This window comes from Gossypium hirsutum, chromosome D12 (genome assembly GCF_007990345.1).
Source record: "Gossypium hirsutum isolate 1008001.06 chromosome D12, Gossypium_hirsutum_v2.1, whole genome shotgun sequence".
Lineage (NCBI taxonomy): Eukaryota > Viridiplantae > Streptophyta > Magnoliopsida > Malvales > Malvaceae > Gossypium > Gossypium hirsutum.
This window is the reverse complement of record NC_053448.1, coordinates 26,852,798-26,879,034: the sequence shown is the minus strand read 5'-3', so window position 1 is coordinate 26,879,034 and position 26,237 is coordinate 26,852,798. Positions and strand designations below refer to the sequence as shown.

The 26,237-nt window shown below is 30.6% G+C and overlaps 1 protein-coding gene across 1 annotated transcript; it reads left to right on the top strand.

The window, feature by feature from the left end:
• Positions 1-13,209: 13,209 nt before the first annotated feature.
• Positions 13,210-14,135, top strand: LOC107945344 (bZIP transcription factor 44). The gene has a single exon (XM_016879302.2). It carries the CDS (start codon positions 13,292-13,294, stop codon positions 13,802-13,804), a length of 513 nt encoding a protein of 170 aa, XP_016734791.1. The 5' UTR covers positions 13,210-13,291; the 3' UTR covers positions 13,805-14,135.
• Positions 14,136-26,237: the final 12,102 nt, after the last annotated feature.

The window sequence follows — 26,237 nt, the reverse complement described above, 5'->3', positions numbered from 1 at the left end:
TTGAAAATAGTTATGCTATTAATGTATAGGTTATACTTTGATTCATCCGATGATGCACTGTGTGTGTTAGTATATTTTTTTGGTATATCAGATGATACACTGTGTGTGACAGTATATTTGCTTCGGTATATCCAATGATGCACTCTGTGTGCCAGTATATTTTTCTTTGGTTTTGTCTGATGATGCATTGTGTGTGCTAGTATAGTAGCTTCGACTTCATCTGGTGATGCACTTACGTGCTGGTATAATTGGACCGGTTCGTTTGATGATACATTTATGTGACAACATGATTATAATGGTTTTATACGATGATGCAATTATGATGCTAGATAGGAATATAAGTTAGGTAATCGATGTATTTTACTTGACTCCAAGAAAGACCAATAAAGTTATAACATATAAATAGGTTAAATTAAATTTTAGTACTTCACCTCTTTCCAAGTAAATTTCAGGGAAGAAATTTCTTAAAGAAGGGGAGAATTGTAACGGTCCGGAAGTTAGTGGTGTCAAAAAGTATGATTTTGAAGCCCCGTTCTCGTAAATCAAACTCGTAAATATTTTTATTAAATATTTACAGATTTATTTTAAAAGTGAATTGAATTTTGGTTAAGAAATTTTATTGAATTAGGGCTTAGTTCGCGTATAGGGACTAAAGTGCGTAAGTGATAAAGTGTGTATTGTTAAAGAATTCTAATTAGAACTTAATAAATGGGATTAAAAAAGTAATTAAACCAAAGTTAAGAGTAGTTGATGGTAACATGACTTATTATGTTTAAGTTTTGATAAAATAATGTAAAAAATGGAAAGTAAATAGTTATAATAAGATAAGTTAGTGGAAAACAAAAGACATTTTTCCATTTTGCATGCATTTTGGCCGAAACTTTGAGGGTGAAGAATGAGAACTCACGGCCTTGGGTTTTTGGTTTTTCAAGCTTAAATCGGTTAGTTAATTCAGTCCATTTTCTTGAAATTTTTATGTTTTTGAAATCTCAGTACCTAGAGCTAGCTGACCCATGTCCTATTTCTCGATACTGCTTAAGACTGAAGATGTTACTATTGTTGATTAGCTAAAGTTTTAGCGACTATTTGATAGATTTTTAAGGTTAAATGTGAAATACGACTAATTTGTAAAGTCAATTGATGATTTTGTACAATAAAGACTCAATTGTGTTAAATTCGAAATTGGAGGTGTAATTGTGAAATAGGAAGTCCTATAAAGACTCTAGAAAATTTGGCATTAGATTTTGGGGATTAAATGTGAAAATTTTTATAGTCATGGTTTTGGGGACTAAATTCAATAATATGAAAAAGTTGAATAATTTAACAATTGAATTCAAATTGGGATGTGTAGTGTTAATTTATTATATTGGTTTTAATACGTAGCTAACGTCGACCCGAAATCCTTGAGAAAGAAAGGAAAAGACAAGGTCATTAACGAATAGCTCGGAGTTTACGGTTTGTGTTTCTATAACCCTGACAACTTAAATTGTTGCACTTATGAACTATATTGCATGGCAATATTATAAGACAAGTTACAAATGATAAAAAGAGCTGAATTGATCCGATTCAAATTTATTATTTGCATTGAGGATCAAAGTGAATAGTTTTGGAAATAACGTATAATAATATAAATATGAAATTGAATCTATTTTGAGATGTGATATATATAAATATAATTGTGTATATGTTTAGAAGTATGATGGACGGAATAACGATATGGATTTGGGACTTTGATTATAAATGAAATTGAATAAAGGATGCCAGAGTTAAGTCCAAAAATGTGTATATAATATTAAGTATTTGAAGTTATTTAGGAGTTTTATGTCAATAAGAAAGTTTAGTTTAAAACTACTTTTTGTTTAGGTTAATTAAAGTTCTAGTATACTTAAGAGTTTTATTTAGATTTATTTATCTAGCCTATATAAAGACATTTGCAATGTATACAATTCATTTAATTGATTATTATTCAACTTCTCTTTGAGTTTTTCTTTTTCAGAATTTTTCTTGAGTTTTTTTTAGAAGAGTTTTAACAATCTTTTCAGATTATGGGGATCATCTTTAAACTTTTTCTTGCCAAGTTTTCTTTCTTGGAGGGGAAATTAGAGCCGTTTGAAGGGTGTTGCAAATTCTTCTTATTTCCAAGGCTCTTTAGGACTTCTACACACTATGTTCCATCTTTTCCATCTATCTTCCTTATTGTTCTATTGTTCTATTTTACTTATCTTAGTTTATTAATTTCAATTGTTTTTCTTAATTTTTTTTTGACTTGGACTCGTTTGTGTTTTAGGTTGCTTCAAAATCCAAGTTTCTTTTTGAACGTTTAGAGCCCTAAGTCAAATCTGCGATTGGGACAAACTACAATTCTTCTTCCGCAATCATCCTTATCATTAAATTATGGTAGATCATGAAGTCGAATGAACTGCATGATTAGATTGATTAGGCTTGCGATCTGGTTCGATGATGATGATGATGATGTTTTTTAAAGCCACTACAAGTTTGAACTTTGACTTTTTGAGAGAGGAGATTTAAGGCAAAGATCGTCCCTTCAAACATGCCAAAAATTTATACACATAAATTTTGAGTCAAGTATTAACTTGTAAATTTGGAGTCAATTTTTATTTTGGAACTTAAAGAGTTGCAATCTTTGGATATATCTTGATTATAGAGAAAAAACTCATTTGATTCTTCTCTTTAATGGAGCTTCTGTAATAACCTCATTTTGGGTAGTGTCGAAAAATACAATTTCGGAACTCCATTTCCATAAATTAAGTCTGTAAAGATAAAATAAGAAGATTTTTAGAGTTGATATGATAATATATTAAAGATCAGTTAAGTAATTTAACTGATAAAATCATTAATTAAATCTCAGAGACTAAATTGTAAAAGTTCAATTGCTATTGAATTTTAATTTAGAAAAGGATTGAAGACCTAGTTAGCAATTTTTCAAAGGACTAAAATGGTGATAAAATCATTTTTTTTTGGTTTGAGATAATCTTAAACATGTGTTAGGATTAAAAATGTATATATATATGTCTAAATTAAGTGAATTAATCATGGTTAACTAAGTTTATTAAACTTTTAATCCTAGTATGTATATAAGTGTAAGTGGAGAGATGACTTAAAAATCTCTCATCTTCCCCTTCATTCAACCATCCAAGCTAACTAAAGAAAGAAAAACCTCAAGTTCTTAAGCAAACATTCAACCACCAATTCACTAAGGTAATTAAGCTAGTTCTTTAAATTTTTTATATATTTTGAATCATGGGAGCTTGATTTAGGTAGCCCGTATTTTAATTTTTTTCAATTATTAGATGTTTAGCAAGTTGTCATTATAGTAAAATTGATGAATTTAAGCTTGAATTTAAAGAGATTGTTAATTAGTAAGTTTGGATTATAATAAGGAGTAAGCTAGAAATTAAGTTAAGCCTGTTAGAAAATGTTGTGACATTAGGGACTAAATTGTATAAATTGCAAGCTTTCATGAAATTATGTTATATATAGAAATTATAGAGCCTTTAATAAAAGGATGTGAAATCTGATTTTGATTCGATGTGTAAGAAAATATGAGTATTTCAATTACAAGGACTAAAATGAATAAAATGCAAAATATGTTGATTATGTGTTTTAATGTGATTTGGAAGTGAACTGATGTTTTTATAATTGAATTATAGAACACAGCTAAAGACAACACTAGGTCATCTCGAGAGAAAGGAAAGGTGAGAGTTGTAGACGAGTAATGAAAATATAGTTTGTACTTTTATGATTTGAATTCAATATATGTATATACATGATATGTTACGAATTGGTTTATTTGAGGTGAGCATTCGTCTTGTCTCATTATTCAGGTTGTATATGATGATATAGAATGCCGAGAATTGAATTGAGTTGAGCATAGCATAAACGAGTATGATATGAACTATGATTTGTGATCATGAACATATATGTATTCATTCATCGGTTACCCTATTAACTGTCTTGGGAAGAATCGGGTATAGTTGGCATGCCATTGGTTAGTGTATGGGATATAATTCGGTTAATATTGATGAGGCGTAGAGTGCATATTATACTTCAAACATCCAACGAGGTATAGAGCACACTTTACTTCGATTATACCAATGAGGTGCGAAGCACACTTTATACTTCAGATGTTCTGATGAGGCATTGGGTGCTAGATTAGTGTGATTGTTGGCTGATTCGTGTATCTATCTTGAATCCATGTCCGGCTAATAGGGGTTATAAAACAAGAACTTGCTAAATGATATTGGATATAAAATGATGATGAAAATGGTATACTATGTATATATATGAAACGTGGAAAATGATAGCATGTAAAAGATCATAGGAACCGGTTAAAACGAGCCCTAAATGCCGATATGGATATGAAATGAATCAATTGATTCAGAAATGAAATGAAACTGAATATGACTTGTTAATAGAAAACATGGTATGATATCTATTCATATGAATTTGTCAAATGAGATATGGCATGAAATTGGCACATGAGACATGAATGGTAATTTGAATTGTTGAAAATTAAACATATTTGGATTGCTTTCTTGACATTTTATGTTTATTGTATTATTGATTTGAATCGTGAAAGTACCACTTAGCTTTATTATTTAGCATACAGTTTGTTTTTTCCATGCGCAGGTATCAATATATCTCAAGGTTCCAATGAGTGAGACAACATCCTGATTGCAACTCTCGACTCAACAAGTTTGTAAAGTCTCTTTTATTATCAATAAGTGGCATGTAAGAGCTTTTGTAAGCTTGTTTAAACCTTGAATTTGATTAAATAACATAATATAATTAAGAATTGGTCATAATGACTTGTATAATTTGTTTATTTATTATGTAAATGAAGTTCTAGTTGTTCCGGCAACGAATGTGGCATCTCGTGTCGAGGATTCATTGATCAAGTTGGGTCTGGATGTACATTTAATGGTAATAGAGCTATAGGTTTAGTCGATTCTCAGATTAAATCGAGCTCTGAATTGGTTCTAAAGGTACATGCCAAGTTCAAGTCAAGTCCGAGTCGAGATTTGGATGTTGATTATGCATTATTTTGTTTTATAGCTAAAGATGTCTGACGAATCAAGATGCACTGTTGAGGAAGAAGTTAACAGTAGTGATCACTCTATTGAGGGAGAGAATCAAGTAGAGATCGAGGAACACAATGTTTATCAAACCAGTGCTCGATACAGAGACATGGTTAATAGACCTCATCAAGAGGGTCAAGGTAATGAGGACTTACTTCACACAATAGCGGATGTGTTTTGAAAAATATTAATTAAATATTTTTTATTTCTTTTTAATATTCCCCAACCATTGTTAATATTTACCTATTTTTGAGTAAAAATATATCAAATTAAGTTGAAAGGGTAAAAAATACATTGTTTTAATTGAAACATATTTATATATCCCTTAGGTATTAAAAATTAAGAGTTGGAACAAGAGATAGTTTTTAACAACTAATTAACTATATTAATTATATTTTTTTGGAACAAGAGATACTTATATTAAATTTTAGTTTAATTAAATAACTCATACCCAAAATTATATATATCTTAAGATAATTTTTAACATAAAAGTTAAAGAGAATGAAATGGGGATTTGGAAGGTCTAAAAATTAATCCAAACAATACATGTCAATCAATTAAATAAAATAATAAAATTAAGATATATAAAATATAATAGAAGGAAATATAATGTATATTTTTATTCAAAATCTCCAAACTTTTAAATTGAAAGAAAATATGTGTTTAAATACACTCAAATTCTTATATTTTTTATTGTTGTAATAATAACAGTGCCAATTAAATTAAGACTTAATCGGTTGATCCTATTAATTTTTGATGACTTGCAATGGAATTGGTTTTATATAGTATATAAATTGAAAAAGTAAAAATAATGAAAAAAAGAATAGGAGTCACACTCTTTTAAATAAAGTATTTTTAGTATATATGAATTTATATTGGGTAATTATTTGATATATTGCTTATGAAATTTATTAGACTCTACAAGCGGGTTGAGGATTTGACAAATGTACAATATATATATCTATATATATATATTACTACACCTAATAAAATACTTGTTACACTCTAATTCCGCTTGTGAAGTCTAACATTTTTTAAAAATGGTATATGAAATAAGTTTTATTTATATTTGGATATAATTTTATAAATTTTTAGTCAACTATTATATGCAATGAAAGTGATTTTAGCAATCGATTGCTTTTTTATTTTCGTTTTATTGGTAGAATTGGCAATTGAGTTAAAAATTTAAGCCATGATTTTGGTTTTTGATATAAAAAAGAGAGAGTAAACTACACCCATGGTCACTTTTGTTTACCTTAGGTTACGTTTTAGTCACTTATGTTTGAAATGTTACATTTTAGTCATTTACGTTATCATGTTGTAACATTTTAGTCACTGAGTCATTAATCGTCATTAATGGTGTTACAGTAAGCTGACGTGGCACGTTAAATCATCATTTCAAATAAAATTTTAGGTTAAATTATACAATTTATCCCCATTTTTTTCGTTTTAAGTAATTTAATTTTTTTTCTTTTATGTTCTTTAAACTTTCCTCTTTTTTTCCATTCTCTTTTGTTTCTCCCTCTGTTTTCATACCTTTCTCATTTCTTTTAACATATTAGGAAGTCGAATTGGCAATGAAAAAAGAAGTACGAAGTCAACTGTCATCATTTACCTATAACCAAAACCCATAAACCCATACCATGCTTCTTTCTTCACTACCAGTTCGACTTCCTGGTATGTTAAAAGAAATAAAGAAGGTAGAAAAATAGGGGGAGAAGCAGAAGAGACTGGAAAAAAAAGAAAAAAAAAGAAAGAAAGTTAAAAGAACATAAAAGAATTAAATTGCTCAAAACGAAAAATTATGGGACCAATTGTATAATTTAACCTAAAGTTTTTGTTTGAAATGATGATTTAATGTGCCACGTCAGCTTACCATTACACCATTAACGACAATTAACGGCTCAGTGACTAAAATGTTACAACACGATAACGTAAGTGACTAAAACGTAACATTTTAAACATAAGTGACTGAAATGTAACCTAAGGTAAACAAAAGTGACCATGGGTGTAGTTTACCCAAAAAAAATTTATGACCCATTCAATGTACAAAATTTCGGTGTTATTCCTGAACTGAAAGATATTTAGAAAGAATAAAAATATGCTTTAAGCTATATACTTTTTCTTAATTTTATAATTTAAACCATTTATTTATATTTCTTGGAATCTATTCTTTATATTTTTTAAATTTCAAAATTAAATTTCAATTATTATAATTATTATTTTTTTCTACTAAATTAATTAGCATGCTATTTTAAAATTAAAAAAATACTTACTTAATAATCATGTAACAGAAGAAATAATATTATAATTAATTTAAATTTAACAGATAAATTTTAACAAGTTTAACAATTAAATTTATATTTTTAAAATTTTAAAATAAAAAGATTAAATTCCTTAAAATAAAAATAAAAATTTAATAAAGAACTTGGAAAAAGAGAAAAAAAAACATATTTTGGTTAATAAATCCAATTCATATTAAAAAAAAATTGAGACACGCAAGGAAGATTGAATCAACTAGCAAAGAATGGTAAGAGGTTGTTTAATCAATTAAATTTATCGATTAAATCTTAATTTGATTAACATTATTGTTATTATAATCATTTAAATAACTTGAATTTAAATATATTTAAAAGTACGATATTCTCACCTTAGTAAAGGGAGAGTTATAGGAACAAAATAACATAAATCACTTTTAGCAACAAAAAGAAAAAGTTTGATTAACAACACGAGCGAAGTTAGAAAATTTATTTTAGGGGGTAGAAATGAAATTTTAATTTTTAATAGTCTATATTTTTATAATTTTTAAAAGATTAAATCAAATTTTCATAATTTTAAAGGGGACAAAGTATAATTTTACGTTTACTTATTTAAAATTTTAAAATTTTTTAAAAGGCCAAAACAGTAAATTTTCATTTTAAGGGGTTGGTTCTGTCAGCCACTAAATTCGCCTCTGATTAACAATGTTTATATATATATATATATATAATGCGATGTTGTTTTTAGGTTTGAAGTGCTGATTAAGATAATTTTTAAGAGCATTTGTATATTATTTAATAATATATAATGTATTAGCAATTAACTTATTGCGTAGATGTTATGATGGTGAGGAATAAAAAGGAGAAGCTTACTTTTACGTGCAAATATTTGAATATAAATAAATATTAATTCACACACATAAAACAAATCAAAGTTGAAGGCAGGAATAGTTCCTTCATCCAAATGCTTATGCTCTCGACATTGGGCCAACTATCAGTGAGTATATGAAATTTATAATGAGTGTGGGGACATCTAAATCCTTTCATATGTGAGGGATAAGGTCGGTGAAGGGCTGTCTTCTTCAACCGACCCCGCCATTAAGACTTTCTTCTTACTCTGAATGTATGGAGATGGAATTCAGCCCGTCATCTATTATCACCTTGGAATTGAATTATAAATTTTCAAAGTTATGTATAAATTTATAAGACATAAAATTATAATTATCCATATTGAACATTCGCCCTTACACCTTAACTAATATCAAATTTTCACTTCATATTACAACCAAAAATGTATTGCACCGCTTGGATCTAGAATAGTAACTTTACTTTGTTTACCATAATTATAATTTTAACTTTCAATGTTTATATTTGTATCGATTTAGTCTCTTTTTTTAGTTAAATTTGACTACCAACCTTTCAAAGAGTCAAACATGTTAATTAAAATATTAACTTTTTAACAATATTAAGACGACAACATCTGTAACAATCACCATGTACTTCATACTGACATGACATTATTTATCTTGTATGTCACATTAATAAATAATGTAAAAATTATAAAAGTATCCAAAAATTAAAAATACATGATTTAATAAAAATTCAAAAACCAGCATGAAATACACATGGTTCTATGGTACCATACGGGCTACAATGTTTATAAATTTAATTTTTTAGTCAATATTATAACAAAAAGTTAATAATTTATTTTTTAAAATAATAATAATTAAATTCAGTGAAATTTAACTTAAATAATAAAAACTTAAATTAATAAAAATATAAATATTAAGAACAAAACAAAATTTACTATTAATAAATAATAATGTAATACCCAATTTTAGCCCGGGCTCACAAAAAAATAATAAACCCAAAATAATAAAATAAAGTCTAAGTCCAGTACAAATTATATCATTTGACCCGATCGGAATGGTCCATTACTTGAAAAGGTTGAAGGTCCATCTACAAGCTTATGGAAACATAATCTTCAAGGATGTGCTCTTAGATATGATATGCAATCTTAGAAGATATGATTTTGTAATCTTAGAGATTTAATTTGTAGATACCCTTTAATCTTAGTCGTTGATGTAATTGATCTGTACCGTTGGATTTGGGGAGGCTCAACTATAAATAGAGGCCTCTCCCTTCATTGTAGAGAGAGGAGAAAAATCAATAAAAAAGGGAGAACGATTGGCAGTTTTTTAAAGGTGGCTTACTCTTTTCTTTTTTCGATTATTTTTTACTTATTTACGATTTAAAAAAAGATAAGGTGATACCATTGCGAATTTTATTTATTTATTTATTTAGCCCAAATAAAGTAACGCATTTCAAAGGATGGTGATATTTTCTCATTCAAGCCCTATGAGTTATTCGCGCCTTTTAATTGGGCCCTTCATTTTTTTCCTTTAATTCTGTTTGGAGTTCAATTTAAATCCTTATTAATTCAATGTGCTTGATTTCTTACTCCACTATTTTTTTTAAAAATATATATTTAATTTTGAATCTAATACTATTTTAATGATTAATCTTAGTATTTTCCATTTTATTTTACGTTTTATATGTATTATGGCTATAAGTTTATTGAATTATATGTATATATTACCCTTTTTAAAAAAAATTATAATGTATCATTATTTTGAAATTCAATATATATTGCTATTATTTCGATTTATCACACTTTTTTATATTTTAGGTAAATTCAACATGATTTGTATATATTCTTTGATATTCCTATTTTGTAATATATTTTCTAAATTCGCTTTACATATTTATATATCTTAAAGATTTATATAAAAATGTTTTTATACAATACTATTTTATATATACATGTATAATTTGTAATAAATTATTTTTATTCTATATATTATTGATTTCATATTATTTTAGCTATTACCTTTAAATTCTCTCTTAAATAGGTCTATGTATTTTCTTTCGAATTCATTTATTATTTATCATTCATTAGTGTATGTTTTATTTACGAATTATCGCTCCATGTTGTATATAATCATTTATCGCATTCTATTCGCTTAAAAGGCTATGTTCGATATCATTCAAGCATCAAAATCATTTTATTCAAAACTTTCCAAAATAAAGATAATACTCGTATTTATGATTTTCAAGAAAATTGAGCCCTAACGTATTGGGTTCCGATTTTCTTCGTTAAATCTAATAATCGATAATTGCTCTTTGATCAAAATAAAAATAAAAAAGCTTGTTGTTGGGAATTTAATATGTTGTGTCCTAAAGCATTGGATGTGACGTATTGATTTCCTGAGACAAATTTTTTTTAAAAATATATATATTAATAAAGAAAATATTTAATGTTTGGTATGTTGAGAAATTGTGCCCTAACGTATTGGGCTGCGGTTTCGTCATAAATCTTAAACACTTGAATATTCTTTTAAATTTTATCACACAAATCTTTTGGACAAACTCATCTTGAAAAAAATAAAATATCGTGCCCTAACGCATTGGGTGTGACATTTTCTTTTTCAAAATGAGAGAGTTTTAATAAGTAACTTAATTTAATTAAGGATCGTATTTTTCAACTCTCGGCATTAAGACATTTATTATTCAACTTGGTACTAATTTTTGGGCGTTACGGGGTGCTAATCCTTCCTCGTACGTAACTGACTCTCAAAACCATTTTTTCTAAAAACTCGTAGACTAAAGCTATTTTTTAGGTGATCCAATCACACCTTAATAAAAGATTGGTGGCGACTCTCAATTTTTATTTTTTTAAATTCAACAACTAATTTTTATTTTTTCCCAAAAATAAAAATGGTTTCGACAAATAATACTAATACTAAAAAGGGAGAACCTTGGGTGTCAAGCTAACACTTGATAGTCGAAGGACACTTGTAGTCTATTGTATAGATTCAAACCGCCCTCTCTAAAATTTCCATCACTTTTTAATTATTTGTCGATGATTCCAGCAAGCAAATGACTTCCATATATTTACATTTTTAATATTGCAAAATAATAGTGTAATTATTGAAGTAATAATTAATTAAGGATTGGTTCCTAAAATTGAAATTATATATTTACAAAGCTTAGTTTTTTTTTTCTTTTTAAAGTTAATTGGGAATGGTTTGGAAGATAAGATGTTTTTCTTTTCCTCAAAACATAAAATTTAAGCTATTTGTTCTTGTTTGGATAAGAAAAACTTTAAGCTTTTTAATTTGTATAATTTGACTAACAAAATATAATTATTTTTTAATTTATATATTATGTAGGGGCCACAATTCAAAATAAAAAAAATTCATTTAAGCCCTTTAAAATTTTAAATTAATGAAGGTAAAATGGTACTTTGGCTCCCTAAAAATATAAAAATTTGATTTAATCATTTAAACATTATAAAGATATAGTTTATTAAAATGGTAAAATTATATTTTTTATATCGTAAAAATTATAATTTAATTTTGCCCCTGATATTATGTTTATTAATAAAAAAATTGAAATTTACAAGAGTTAATTGTCACATAATTATTCCAATTCTCTATCTCTCGGAGTTCAATTATTTTCAATTCAATGAATAATTACTCATTTATAATTATTAACAATTACCCTCAAATGATTGAATAAATTTCTAAATACACCATTAATTATTTAATTTTTTTCCTTTTCCTGTATTTATTTTTATCCTCAATGATGATTCTAGCAAACTAAAGACTTCCATATATACAAATTTGATTAATGATGAATAATAACATCAAAATTGTGTCTAGGATAAAAAAACGAAAGTCAAAACTTGAAATAATTTCTTAATATTTGTCTTAAATTATTAGCTGTGTGGGTGACATACACCTCTTTAACTTTTCTCAATTTCACAATTAATAACAATTAATTTTTTAACCTTCTTTTTAGATTATATAAACCTTTTAAGTGAAAACGTCATTTGATATTGATATCCAGTTTTAACGCTACTTATGGTGTCACATTCTTTAATTAATGCAATTAATCAGACACCGGTTTAGCCCCCGGTTCGACTCTCCATACTCCCACGTAAGAACCTTTTCAATTATTGGCTCACCCTATTCTAATCATTTATTTTACTTTTTAGAAAAAAAATGATTTTTTGATTCATTTTTTTTTGTCTTTTTTACTTTTTCAAGTTATTTGTTAAATTATTTTAAAATTGATGAAAAAATTAATGATCGATAATTTACTGATGTCATATATATCATTGTTTAAAATTTAAAAAAATTAATTAATTATTAACGTGGCAGCATACATATAGCAATTGACATGTATGTCATGTTAGTAAAATTAATATTAATTTTAAAATAATTTGATAAATAATACAAGTTTAAAAGAAAAAATACGAAAAAGTAAATAAAAAACTAAAATATTTTTTAAAAATTGGAGGAAAAATTATTGTGCCATACTAATTTGGCACGTGTCCTCGTGATCCTCACACTACTTTATTTCTTCGTGACCAAGCAAAAATAAATAAATAAACAATATTTTTCAAAGAGACCCTTTTGCCATATGTGGATCATGTTTTTTTCCCTGCAAAAAGTATGGCTGGAACCAACCCCACCGTAGTGCCACCTGACTCAAAAGTTATTGAATAGAGACGAAAAATAGGGCGGGGCGGGTTTAATTTGTGTTCAAAGGGGATATTCTAGTCCATATCAATAGTTAATATATTAGTCAATGAAGTAGGTTTAATAATAAAGATTTAAAATATGATTACCAAAAATATCAAATAAACTTCTCTACTTTATATACATCTTGTATTGATTATATGTAGTATGTTACCAAAATACCCTTGAGTTTCAGTCATGTAGAGCCCACACCGTTCCTCAAATTTGTCCATAAATATGAGCCCCCTAGGCTGCATTTCTTCCCTTTTCTCCTCCTTCTCACCTTTCCCATATATAAATTTACAAGTTTTTGGTTTTTCTTTTTGTTCTTACTGTTATTAGTAAAGCCATGTCGTCCACTGTTCCGACGATGGAAAGTCTCGAATGCGATTGGGATTGCTCCCAACTTTTTTCCACTATCCAATCAGTAGGACCCGCTGGGTCGGGTTCTGCTTCGAGTGAACGAAACCAAACCCACTCCAATTCCGGTTTGGACGAATCAAACCTAAAGCTTTCCATCATTGAGGAACGCAAGAGAAGACGGATGATGTCGAACCGGGAGTCGGCCAGGAGGTCACGGATGCGCAAACAGAAGCATTTAGAAAACCTAAGGAATCTGGTGAACCAGCTTAGAATCGAGAACCGAGAACTGACTAGCCGTTTGAGGTTCCTTTTGTACCACTGTCACCGTGTAAGGACTGACAACGACAGCCTCCGATCTGAGTACACTGTTCTCCGACAAAAATTGTCGGACATGCAGCAAATTTTGGTATTCAAGCAACTGCAACAGTTTTCATCTACATGGCCATACAATAACGTTCCTGTCATGTCCGAACAAACTCCACCACCATTAATCATCTAAAGGCATACATATATTAAACTTCACAATAAACTACATTAAAATTCTCTCCACAAACGAGAAGCTAGCTATCTCTATCTCTTTCTGTAAATTAAAATGGTGATAGAGAAAGAAAATTAATAGGTTTTCTTTGGGATCTTTCCTGTCTTCCTTTTTTGCAGAAGAGATGAAGAAACCAGAGTATTGTAGTGTACTAAAAATAAGTTAAGTGTTTGGTTTTCGTCAAAGTTATTTTTGTTGTCTTCTTCCTTCTTCTTAGCATCGGAAAGTCGTCAAGTTTTAAGCTCCTATTATATGTTTTTGTTTATATTTAATTGGACTTACCTTTCTATTATTTTAGTTAGAATATGATCTAAGCCTTTCTATTTTTTATTTAAATTTTTAAAATCAGTAAAATTATTCGGTTGAATTTATTGACGTAACATTTTGAAATAATAAAAATACGGCATTTGACTATGTAACAATTATAGACTTGAATTTAACAAAATAGGTATAACTATAGTTATAATTAAACTAAAATATTTAAATTAAAAAAAAAAGTAAAAAGTTACATTAAATTAAAATGATTAAACTCTAAATATAAAAAATATATAAGGACTTAGGCATTATTTTATAGCAATCCAAGTGTTAGCAATGTCTCAAAGATATCTTTTAATTTTTGGTTTGATCTGATGACCTTAATCACTCCATATTGAATTTGGAGAGACATGATCAAGTTTCTAAAATGCCCTTCCTTAAATTTAATATTATATTATAACCAAAAGTTCCTTCCACTGGGCATAAAGTGAAATGGGAGATATTGAAATTACCGGTCAAGCAAAGGTTTTACGCGAGTTATTTATTTGGAATAGAATTATACATAGAATTCTTAGATCATCTATAACATCATTAAAACCCTAAATCATGTACATATATATAGTAAAGCAATGTATTAACACAAATTTAGTAAGTAGACTTAGTTGACATAATTAGAATGTTGACATTTGAGACAAATAATGAATGAGAAAAATACAAATTAATGGGTTATAAAACAACATATTATTGATTTTAAAAAAATCGAACTACATGTATTGACCTAATAATTAATTAAGGTGTTTATCATTATTGATGTGACTTAAATTCGAGTCGCATTAATCACGTTACTGTTAAAATTTTTATCCTCTTCTTATAATTTTAAATATATATATAAATCATGTTTAATATTCCATATCGAAATTTGTCTTCTATAATATTTTAAACAGCCATGATAACAGTATGAATGCAATGAGTTAATTAGAATAGTAGTCAAAACTCAAATTTACTTTGATTTAATTTCCATACTTATTAGCCTGTAAATGCTTTTTTTATCAAAATTAAATTTACATCAATGCTACTCTCAATTTCCTCTTCCTTATATATACCTCACATTTTCCAATTAAAACCCCTCACACCTAACTCCACCTTACCATATTCATTGCCTATTGTTCATTTGCATCTAGGTAATCTAAATCTCACAAATCTTTTCTAATTTTTTTTCTTTTGTTTTTTCAATGATCAATTATTGCTTTTGCTTTTTAAAATTCTGTCGAAATTATACATCTATATAGGCTTGAAAAGATTAAGAGGGGTGAATTGGTAATTTAAATTTTTTTACGAACTCTTTTAAATGATAAGGAAATGGAATAAATTTTTAGAAAAATCAATTTATAGTGATTCAGCCTCAATTGCCTACTTTCACTACCTAACTTTTATGGTTAAACTACAATCCTTCTTAGTTTTTATGACTCAACTAAAACTCTCCCAATTTACAATTGGTGATATGAAACAGGGTAAACAAAGAGGCCTCTACAAGATATGTTTTTACAAAAATTATATTATCAAAGAAATGAAATGAGAGTGATTAAAGATCTAACAATAAGCTCCTAGAGAATATTTACAAGAGAAACGAGAGAATAAAGATTTGGATATTTTTCTCTTGATCTTGATGGTTGGATATCTCTCGTAGGTCTTGAAGTGCATTTATATCAATGAACAAGTTTGTGGATGTTTATAGTCGTTGGGGATGGATTCTAGTCGTTAGAAGCATAATTTCCGGCTTAAAAACTATCCTTGCACATCATGTCTCGAGACAAGGCTGAAAAATAGTCGTTGGCAACCATGTCTCTAGACATATAGGCTTTTGTCTCAAGACAACAACCCCTGGAGCAAAATTTTTCTTTAATTGTTGGGGATCGATTCGATTAAGCAACGAATAAGAAAAAATTACGAAAGAAATTGAGAAATTGAACACACAAATTTAACGTGGAAAAACACCTTCAAAGAGGATAAAAAAACCATGAGCAAAGATAATTGTACTATAATGGAAAAAGAACGAATAGTACAAAAGATGGAGATAAAAACTAAACCCCGAAACTCGAAAACAAAGAACCCTCAAAACGTAAACACAAAATTCTCCAAAAGTGTTATGAGTTCTAATATTTTAATGGGTGTGTTTTCTAAGGTTGTAAAAGAGCCTATTTATAGGCTAAATTAGTAGGTTAAATAAATTTTGTCAATAAATGCTAAATATATTATACTAATAAATACTAAATCTTCTAGAAAAAATATATTTTGTTTAACTTGACTTGCAAGCAATCTCTTATTTTATTTTATAGGAATTTGGGTCACACAACTCTAACAATCTCCACCTTGACAGGAATTCTCAAAACGTCATCTTTGCCAAAGCCCACCACGGGCCTATCTTGAACTATACAGGGAATTAACTGAGTCGAATCTGTGCTTAGAAGTTGGAAGACTTCTAGCCTTTGACTTGTGCACTGATAAATCAAGACTAACTCGAGTCTAGTTTTCATGAACACAATGCCCTAACTTTTCAAAACTTGCATCCAAAAGAAAACCTTTCTTCAACGAATTCAACGAAATAGTCATACATTTTTCCCTCCTATGACCAAGTTGCCTCTACTCCAAATGAGTTGACTTCAACTTTGTAACGAATGAGGGACGTCCGGCTTCACCGGTCACTGTAGAACCTTCCAAAATATAAAGATTGTCGATCATTTTACCTTTTAACAAAACGAGAGCCCCACAAGACACATTAATACTGCTCGACTCGATGTTGATTCTACAACCTTTTGAGTCTAAAATACTCAAGGATATGAGATTCTTTCGTAAGTCAGGTGCATACCTAACATCTAAGAGAGTCCTAATCACCCCATCATGCATCCTAATTTTAACAACACCAATATCGATTACCTTACTACATAAATCATTTCCCATGCGCACAACAACACCTTCAATCGAACTGTGTGTGAAGAAGCATTCTCTATTGTGACATGTGGAAAGGACATCCTGAATCTAGGATCCACTCGAACATAAGCTCGAAGCGATCGCTCGTTGACACTAACAAGAAATCGTCATCGCTTTCATCGGCCAAATTAGCACCAGCTACATCTTCCTCGTTACTCTCAGCAGCCTTGTTATTTCGCAGTTTATAACAATTCGCTTTAACGTGACCTAACTTCTTACAATAGCGACACCTTTTGTCTCATTTCTTTGATGCTACCAAGACGGAAGCTTACCTATTTGCCTTGCTATCTAAACCAAACTCATTATTGAGTTTGTCTTTACTCAACAAATGACCTTTCACATCCTCGAACGAAATTTTTTCTCTGCCATAAATCAGGGTATCCTTGAAAAACTTGTATAGAGAGGGTAAAGAGCACAATAATAACATAACATGGTCTTCATTGTCAATCTTAACCTCAACATTCTTTAAATCATTCAAAAGAGTAATAAATTAATTAATGCGATCTCTAAGAAGTTTACCTTCGTTCATGCGAAACATAAATAGAAGTTGTTTCAACATTAAACGGTTAGCCAAAGACTTAGCCACATAAGGAGGTTCTAACCTTTTTCACAAGGCGGATGAGGTTTTCTCCGTCAATACCTCCTACAATACCCAATTCACGAGGCACAACTGGATTGCAGACAGGCCTTTTTCATCAAGCTCTTCCTATTATGTTTGATCTAGATTCTCAAGCTTTTTCTCGGTAATGACCTTTTTCAAGCCAATCTGAACTAGAATTGTCATCATTCGAACTTGTCACCGATTGAAATTTATGACACCATCGAACTTCTTAATGTCAAACCTTGCTGTTACCATCTTTGAATGAGCTGATTTATGGAAAATTAAACTAGCTCTAATACCACTTGGTGGGGATCAACCCGATTAAGCAAATAACAAGTAAAAATAGTAGAAGAAATTAAGAAATTAAACACACGAACATAACGTGGAAAAAAGCCCTCTAAAGAGGATAAAAAACTACGAGCAAAGATAATTTTACTATAATTGCAAAAGATGCAGATAAAAACTAAACCCCAAAACTCAAAAACAAATAACCCTAAAAACATAAACACAAAATTCTTCAAAAGTATTATGAGTTTTAATCTTTTAATAAGTGTGTTTTCTAAGGTTGTAAAAGATCCTATTTATAGGTTAAATTAGTAGGTCAAATAAATTATGCTAATAAATGATAAATATATTATACTAATAAATACTAAATCTTCTAAAAAGAAAATATATTTTGTTTAACTTAACTTGCAAACAATCTCTTATTTTATTTAATAGGAATTTGGGTCACACAATTCTAACATTAATACCAAAGCTCCTTAAAAAAATTTAAACACCTTAGAACACTTTGGTATTAACCCAAAAACATTTAGATAAATTGCAATACACTTAAAACATATTTTGATTATTTTGCAAGTCTTTGAAATGCTTTAAAAATGTTTGATAAAATTTTCAATTATATTTTAACTAAATGATTTAGGACATATAAAATTTCTCTTAAATGTTGTTTTTTTTTTAAATCGATAAAACGGTCACTATTAATTAATAACATCATCCATTACATGCTTATGAATAAACGATGGGTAATCTACACCGAATAAAGAGTGACTCTCATTAGAGATAACATATTTACTCAAACAATCAGCCACCTTATTACAAGTACGATTTGCCCACTTTACATCAACATTATAAAGCATATCCATATTTCGAAAACACTCATTTATGCGATAGCCCATAAGAGTGATATCATCCTTTTGCTTCTTAATTTTATTTGAGGGTAGCACAATCTCTTTCGAAAGTAGCTTTTGTAATGTTCATCATTCCAGCTAATTTGAGACTTTCTTCAAAAGCATAGAGTTTGGCCCACCATTTTCTCTTTTTTGAAACCAAAGCTACCACCAATAATGAAGCTTTTGTGGTCACGAACAATAATCCTATAACAGGTTTTTTTGTTTGACACAACAACATCAAAGTTTAATTTTACAGTACCTCTTAAAGGCTTCTCCCACTTCTTTGAGAAAGGAGAAAACAGTAGCATCGGCTTATTGACAAGATTATGAATACGAAAATCCTTACTTAAGGTGATAGCTCTCTTTCTTATATTACACGAGCCTCTTCTTCCTTACCACGAAAGATGAAGTTGCTCTTATTATTCTAGCTATTCCACAATATTGTGATGAAGTCAGTAATGACCTTCTTGTCCAACAACCGCGTGGATTCATCAACCTAGACAATACAACACTCATAGTTGTTGTTAATCAATCTATCGTTCAGGCCACCACATGTGAGAATGGCGAGAGCCGTGGGGGAGAATGGCGAGAGCCGTGGGGCAATCTTTAAGTTCATGAATTAAAGTTTTAGTACCAGCCCCGCAGCGATGGTACTCCTTGTTCACGTTTTGTCGAATAGAAGCTATCTTAACATTTGTTGACAGAATTTCATGACCTAGTCTCTAAGCGAACACTTTGATTTTTGAAAGGGTTTTTAGCTTCCAAATGGCCTTTTAAAAGAGACGGTGATGACCCAAACCCATTCACTAAATAAGCCACGAATACGTCAATTTTGACGTGTAAAAGCCATAATAAATTTGGAACCAGACCTGACAATCTTTAGGGTCGTTTGAAATGTTAAGCATGTTACAAATAAAGTCCCCTATGCAATTGCCATAAATTTCGAAACTTTTTTTGTTCCAGCCCATACGGTTAACAGTCCACAGCTTATGCACCTTTCTCTCATGCACGTACGAGCCATCGCTATTAATGGAATCTCCATTCAACCCTAAAAACCCCAATTATCATAAAGAATATCCACTCTGTTTCCATTACCCACCTGCCACCAAAAGCTTTTCTCAAGATCCCTAGCAGTAGTAGCTATACTACTCCAAGTGTATGATGACTTATCCACCTTTTTGGGATGGAATAGGTCACCATTGGGGAAATATTTGGAACTAAAGACCTAAAAACATAAAGTATATTTTTTAGTGAGCAACCTCCAAACCTATCTATTAAGGAATGCTATATTAAACAGTCGAAAGTCTCTAAACCTAAGCCCTCCCATCCCTTTAGCAATACAAACTTTATCCTATGCAAGCATAGGCTACCCGCGGTCTTTATCTTTACAAGCCCACCACATCTTTCAAATCTTTGAATGCATCTCCTCGATGATACCATTGAGAGCAAGGAAAACAAAGAGTGCATAAGTAGGTAGTGCTTGAAGGATTGATTTAATAAAAACCTCTTTTCCAGCATAGGGATAAAAGTCTTTTAGGCCAACTATTTATCCTGCATGAAAAACTGTTAAGAATGTTTCTAAGAGGTAAGGTGATACGGGGTTGCGCGCGGACCAAGATCGAGTTGCCAAGTCACGAGAAACTCCTACGAAAACCCTAAACAATTAGATCTGAAACGAAACAGAAAATTAAAAGATTAGATTTTTGAATTTTCAGATCTGAAATAAAATCCCCAAATCAGCAAAGAATCAAATTGAGAATAGAAATAAGTGTTAGGGTTCTTGAAACCCTCAAGGAGATTGTGATTCTGCCCAATTAACACCAAGATAGTTTTCACCAAATTTCGACAATCTAATTTCACCCAAAAAGAGTATGGAAAAACCCTAGAAATTGGGGATTTTTGGGCTGATTCCTTAAGATAGAAAAAGGCTGAAAACACAATAAGAACAGAAAATAGATTAGATAATGATTCAGCACAAGTAGAAATAAAGAAAGAATTGACAGTAAGAAATTAAAAGATAAGTCCTAAGAAGCCTTGAAATCTCGAAAGATCTCACAACTCCCTTCAAACGGCTCTAATCTCCCCTCCAAAGAATATCAATGGCAAGAAGAAGGTTGAAGATGGCTCCCACAATCAAAAAGATTGTTAAAACAACTTCTAAAGAAAACTCAAGAGAAAATCCTTGAAGAACTCAAAGAGAATTTTCACTCAAATCAAATCTGAAATTTTCAATGTAATTGTAATGTAATGTAGGGTGGCTGGCCAAGCCATATAAATAGGCCTTTCAAATGTTTTCCTAATTTAATTAGAACACTAAAACTAAAACTAAAAAAAACTCCTAATTATTTTAATATGGAAATTCGGCCAAGGGTCTTTTATTTGGGACTCTTGGACTGAATATAAAAATTTAAACTAAATAAACTAAATAAATAAATAAATAAAAATAAAACTTTACAACTTGGGCCACTTTGACAATTTGGCCTGATTTTCAACTAAGTATGGGTGGATTTCTTGATTGGGCTTGGAATCTTCTTATTGGGCCTTGCCCTCAAGAATTTGGGCTTTTGTGACTCGTATCATTCCCCCTTCCTCAAAAAGATTCGTCCTCGAATCTGAAAAATCAAATGAATTCGACTTTCCTCTATCGAACGGGACTAATGGCAATTGAGTCCACTGAAAAGAATAGCCATGAGATAGTAAATAGCAACGGAAACAAGCTTGTAGTCCAATCATAAGCATAACAGAACAGGTATAACGTATGTGAATGGACAGATTCAGATTACCATGCAAACAATCTAATTACTCACCACTGCCTCGTCAAATATTTGAAACAAAGATGGACATGTTTTAAGGCATTCAGTCGTCTCACATTGTTCCACAAACCATGAATAAATTGCGAGTAATAAATCAAATGGTAAACATAATCGTCACAAGTAGGTATTTGAAAAGATTCACATGGTTCACAGAGTTGCATAATCATACCATGCATGAATCGACGGTCTATAGATTCACTCACACATGCATTATCAAAAACAAGAATCTTTTATCAACCATCAAAACAGATAGAATAAATAAAATAGGACAGTCAAGCACGTTTCGATCTAAGTGTTCATCAACACGATCTTTATCACTATCCGAGGAGTACAAAAGTGTTTCAAAGGTTTCAAGCATCTTACCTCGATAAGCAGAAGAATAAGGGTCGATTTTACCCTTTTCATTTAAAACAAACCTTCGCTCATCGGGGGCATAGTGTAGTCGAATCTCCGTTGTTGAGTTAACCTTTGTCAAATGGAACTCAAACTTCATGTACAACCACATAAACTGTTTAAGGCACGAATATAAATTGAAAACAAATTTGGAAAATTTCGTTACCTTATTCTCCAAAACAGATTTGGACAAATTCGAGGATTTTACACAAGGTAAATCAAGAGAATAACAAATCACGCTTCTTTTCGTAATGACTTTATCAACCACAATCGAAGAGTAACAATTAATCGGATCAAAATGAGGGGATCTTTTAAGAACTAAGTCACCAAAAGTTTTATCAATAATTTTCAAATCTGCACTGGACTCGGTTTCTAAAATTTCCTTACCTCGCTTACATTCGGGATCATGTAGTGTGATTTCATCTTTGCCTAAGTTGATCGTATGAAAGCGTCTTTCATTTGAGAGGTATTGAAGTTGAAAGTTATCTTTCGATCTTTCAGGAACCTGAAAAGTAGCAACACAAGAAAAATTCATATCTTGGTTAGTGGAAACATTCCTCACTACCCTTTCCACGTCTTTTTCTTTTGTTTCTTTTTCTAATTCATTTTCTCTTCTTTCTTCAATTTCTTTTTCACTCTCAATCTCTTTTTGCTCTTTTCATTCTCTTTTTCTTTTTCCTCACTTGTTTTAACAGAATTTTTCAGTTTGATTTGGTCCTCATGGACTTGTTCCAGAGTGAGCGGCACGAAGGTGAGTTTCTTTCCTTGATGCTTGAAAGAATACCTATTGGTACGACCATCGTGAGTGACTTTTCGATCCAGTTGCCACGGTTCTCCTAGCAACAAATGGCAGGCTTGAATAGGCATTACGTCGCACACAACTTCGTCTTGATACTTACCGATAGAAAAGGCGATGCGCACTTGTTGAGTGACCCTAAATTGGCCTTCGTTGCTAAGCCCTTGTAGTTGATAAGGTTGTGGATGCTTGGTAGTGGTTAAGCAAAGCTTTTCCACCATCGTCGTGCTGGCTATGTTCGAGCAACTTTCACCATCAATAATAACTCTACAAAGCTTACCTTGTACGTGGCAGCGAGTATGAAAGAGATGTTCTCGTTGCTGCTCGCTCTTTGGTTTGCCAAAGATGATTGTCCATGATCATGACAATCATCATCCATTCTAGGGACACGTTGAGGGTTGCACCTATGGGGCTGGTTATCCCTATCTTCCTTAATTGGATCTCGATATTGATGTTTTTGATTCACTCGTACCTCATTCAAAGTAGTATTCAATGCTTGAAGTGTAGCATTTATTTGTGTGATTGCAGCAGTATGTCTGTCTAACTGTTGTTGGACTTTCATAAGTGCATCATTATTATCACCTTTAGACATCTTCAAAACCTGTAAAAAATAAACACTCAACACTCAAAAATAAAAGTTAGCAAACCTCACCATTAATCACTCAAAAAGAAAAATCAAATTCTCAATGAGGTCGAATTCAATCTTGTGAGTTCTTTATCAGAGTTTATATCAACCAATTAGAGAGTGTGAACCAAACTACCAAAGAATCCTAATTTGCACTAGGATGCCAAAAACTGACGAGACACCAAGTGATTCGTGTTGCACCGAGGAAGGATTGTGCACACGTTTAAATCCTACTAACACAAGAAACAAGAAGGTGTTAGATATTTTAAAAGGATAATAAAAAGCAAACAAATGAAAATCTACAGCTAAGAATCAATAAAAATTGCTGAAAACAGAAAACCCGAAAAACTGCGAAGTAACTTGACAACTTCGTTCGAGGTGTTCTCGATCTCCAAAAGTCACAAAATTAAATCTGGAATGTATTCAAATATTGAATTTTTGATCTGGAAAATTTGGGCACCAAATTCAACCCGCTGAATATTTTTTTAATTTTTTATTGGATTTCGTCTTTTTTCAATTTTTTGACTTTTTCGACTTATTTTTTTGTGGGAAATATTTTTGTATATTCAATAACAGTGCCAAAAATATGTATGTAAAATTTCAGATCAATCAGAAAACGTTTACCCACTCAAATGAATTTTTTTCGAAAATTTTTCTGGGTAAAACTGCTGTTTGTAATTTAAAAAATAGAGATCAGTTTAGAAATCAACCAAGAACACCCAAAACGCCCAAAATCTGATACCAAATGATACGGGGTTGCGCGCGGACCAAGATCGAGTTGCCAAGTCACGAGAAACTCCTACGAAAACCCTAAACAATTAGATCTGAAACGAAACAGAAAATTAAAAGATTAGATTTTTGAATTTTCAGATCTGAAATAAAATCCCCAAATCAGCAAAGAATCAAATTGAGAATAGAAATAAGTGTTAGGGTTCTTGAAACCCTCAAGGAGATTGTGATTCTGCCCAATTAACACCAAGATAGTTTTCACCAAATTTCGACAATCTAATTTCACCCAAAAAGAGTATGGAAAAACCCTAGAAATTGGGGATTTTTGGGCTGATTCCTTAAGATAGAAAAAGGCTGAAAACACAATAAGAACAGAAAATAGATTAGATAATGATTCAGCACAAGTAGAAATAAAGAAAGAATTGACAGTAAGAAATTAAAAGATAAGTCCTAAGAAGCCTTGAAATCTCGAAAGATCTCACAACTCCCTTCAAACGGCTCTAATCTCCCCTCCAAAGAATATCAATGGCAAGAAGAAGGTTGAAGATGGCTCCCACAATCAAAAAGATTGTTAAAACAACTTCTAAAGAAAACTCAAGAGAAAATCCTTGAAGAACTCAAAGAGAATTTTCACTCAAATCAAATCTGAAATTTTCAATGTAATTGTAATGTAATGTAGGGTGGCTGGCCAAGCCATATAAATAGGCCTTTCAAATGTTTTCCTAATTTAATTAGAACACTAAAACTAAAACTAAAAAAAACTCCTAATTATTTTAATATGGAAATTCGGCCAAGGGTCTTTTATTTGGGACTCTTGGACTGAATATAAAAATTTAAACTAAATAAACTAAATAAATAAATAAATAAAAATAAAACTTTACAACTTGGGCCACTTTGACAATTTGGCCTGATTTTCAACTAAGTATGGGTGGATTTCTTGATTGGGCTTGGAATCTTCTTATTGGGCCTTGCCCTCAAGAATTTGGGCTTTTGTGACTCGTATCATAAGGATTTTTTTTCTTTCTTATATGAAGAGGTAAACCGAGGTAATGATCCAAATGTTCAACAACTCTCATGTGGAGCATATTACCAAAATGCTGCCTTGGTTCATAAGGGTGTTTGGGCTAAACAAAACCATGGACTTTTCAAAATTTATTTGTTGACCCGAAACAAGTTCAAAGTCTTTTAGAATCTTCAAAAAAGCATTAACTTCCCTCTTTTTATTTCTAATAAAGAGGAGAGCATCATCTGCGAAAAATAAGTGATTTATGCGAGGTCCATTTTTGCTAGCCCAAATACCACGACTAAGACTATTTTGTTGAGTACAAAGAAGCATTCTCGATAATGCCTCTATACAAAATAATAAGAGATAGGGGGAGAGGGGGTCCCCTCTTCGAAACAATGGTCTCTGAAAGGACCACATTACATTTAACCACATAATTTACTGACCAAACACATCTCATAATTTTATTAACCCAAGTGTCATCAAAACCCAAATTTCTCATGACATTTTCAAGGAAATTCTACTCTACCCAGTCATACGCCTTGCTCATGTCAAGCTTTACAAATCATATGTGAAAATAGTCCCCTGCCACATTGCAAATATCCTTAGTATCATTCATCCAAATCCTATTTGGATCCTTGAGCCGATTAATGTTATTTTTATTTAGTTTACTTGTAGCCCGAATGTGAAAATATCTAGTGTTTCTATCCCCTTCTTTGAGCCATCTAATTCTTGAACTTTGCGCTCAGTACCCTTCCTCTTCGGCATGAAGGTTACCCAATTTAAAATGAGCCTCTTTCAGGCTATTAGCATTAGGCATCTCATAATGGCTACCAATCATCTTATCGATCCGCTCAGTCAATAAACTAATATTATTCCTCATCTTCCGATACCTATTGTACTGCCATGGCCCAAGCTTCTCACTGACCATCTCAAATTTTTCCATGATATTACTACCCCTCATACACCACGCTTTTTGAATAATCTCTTTGGCCACATTATCTTTTTCTCAGCAAGCA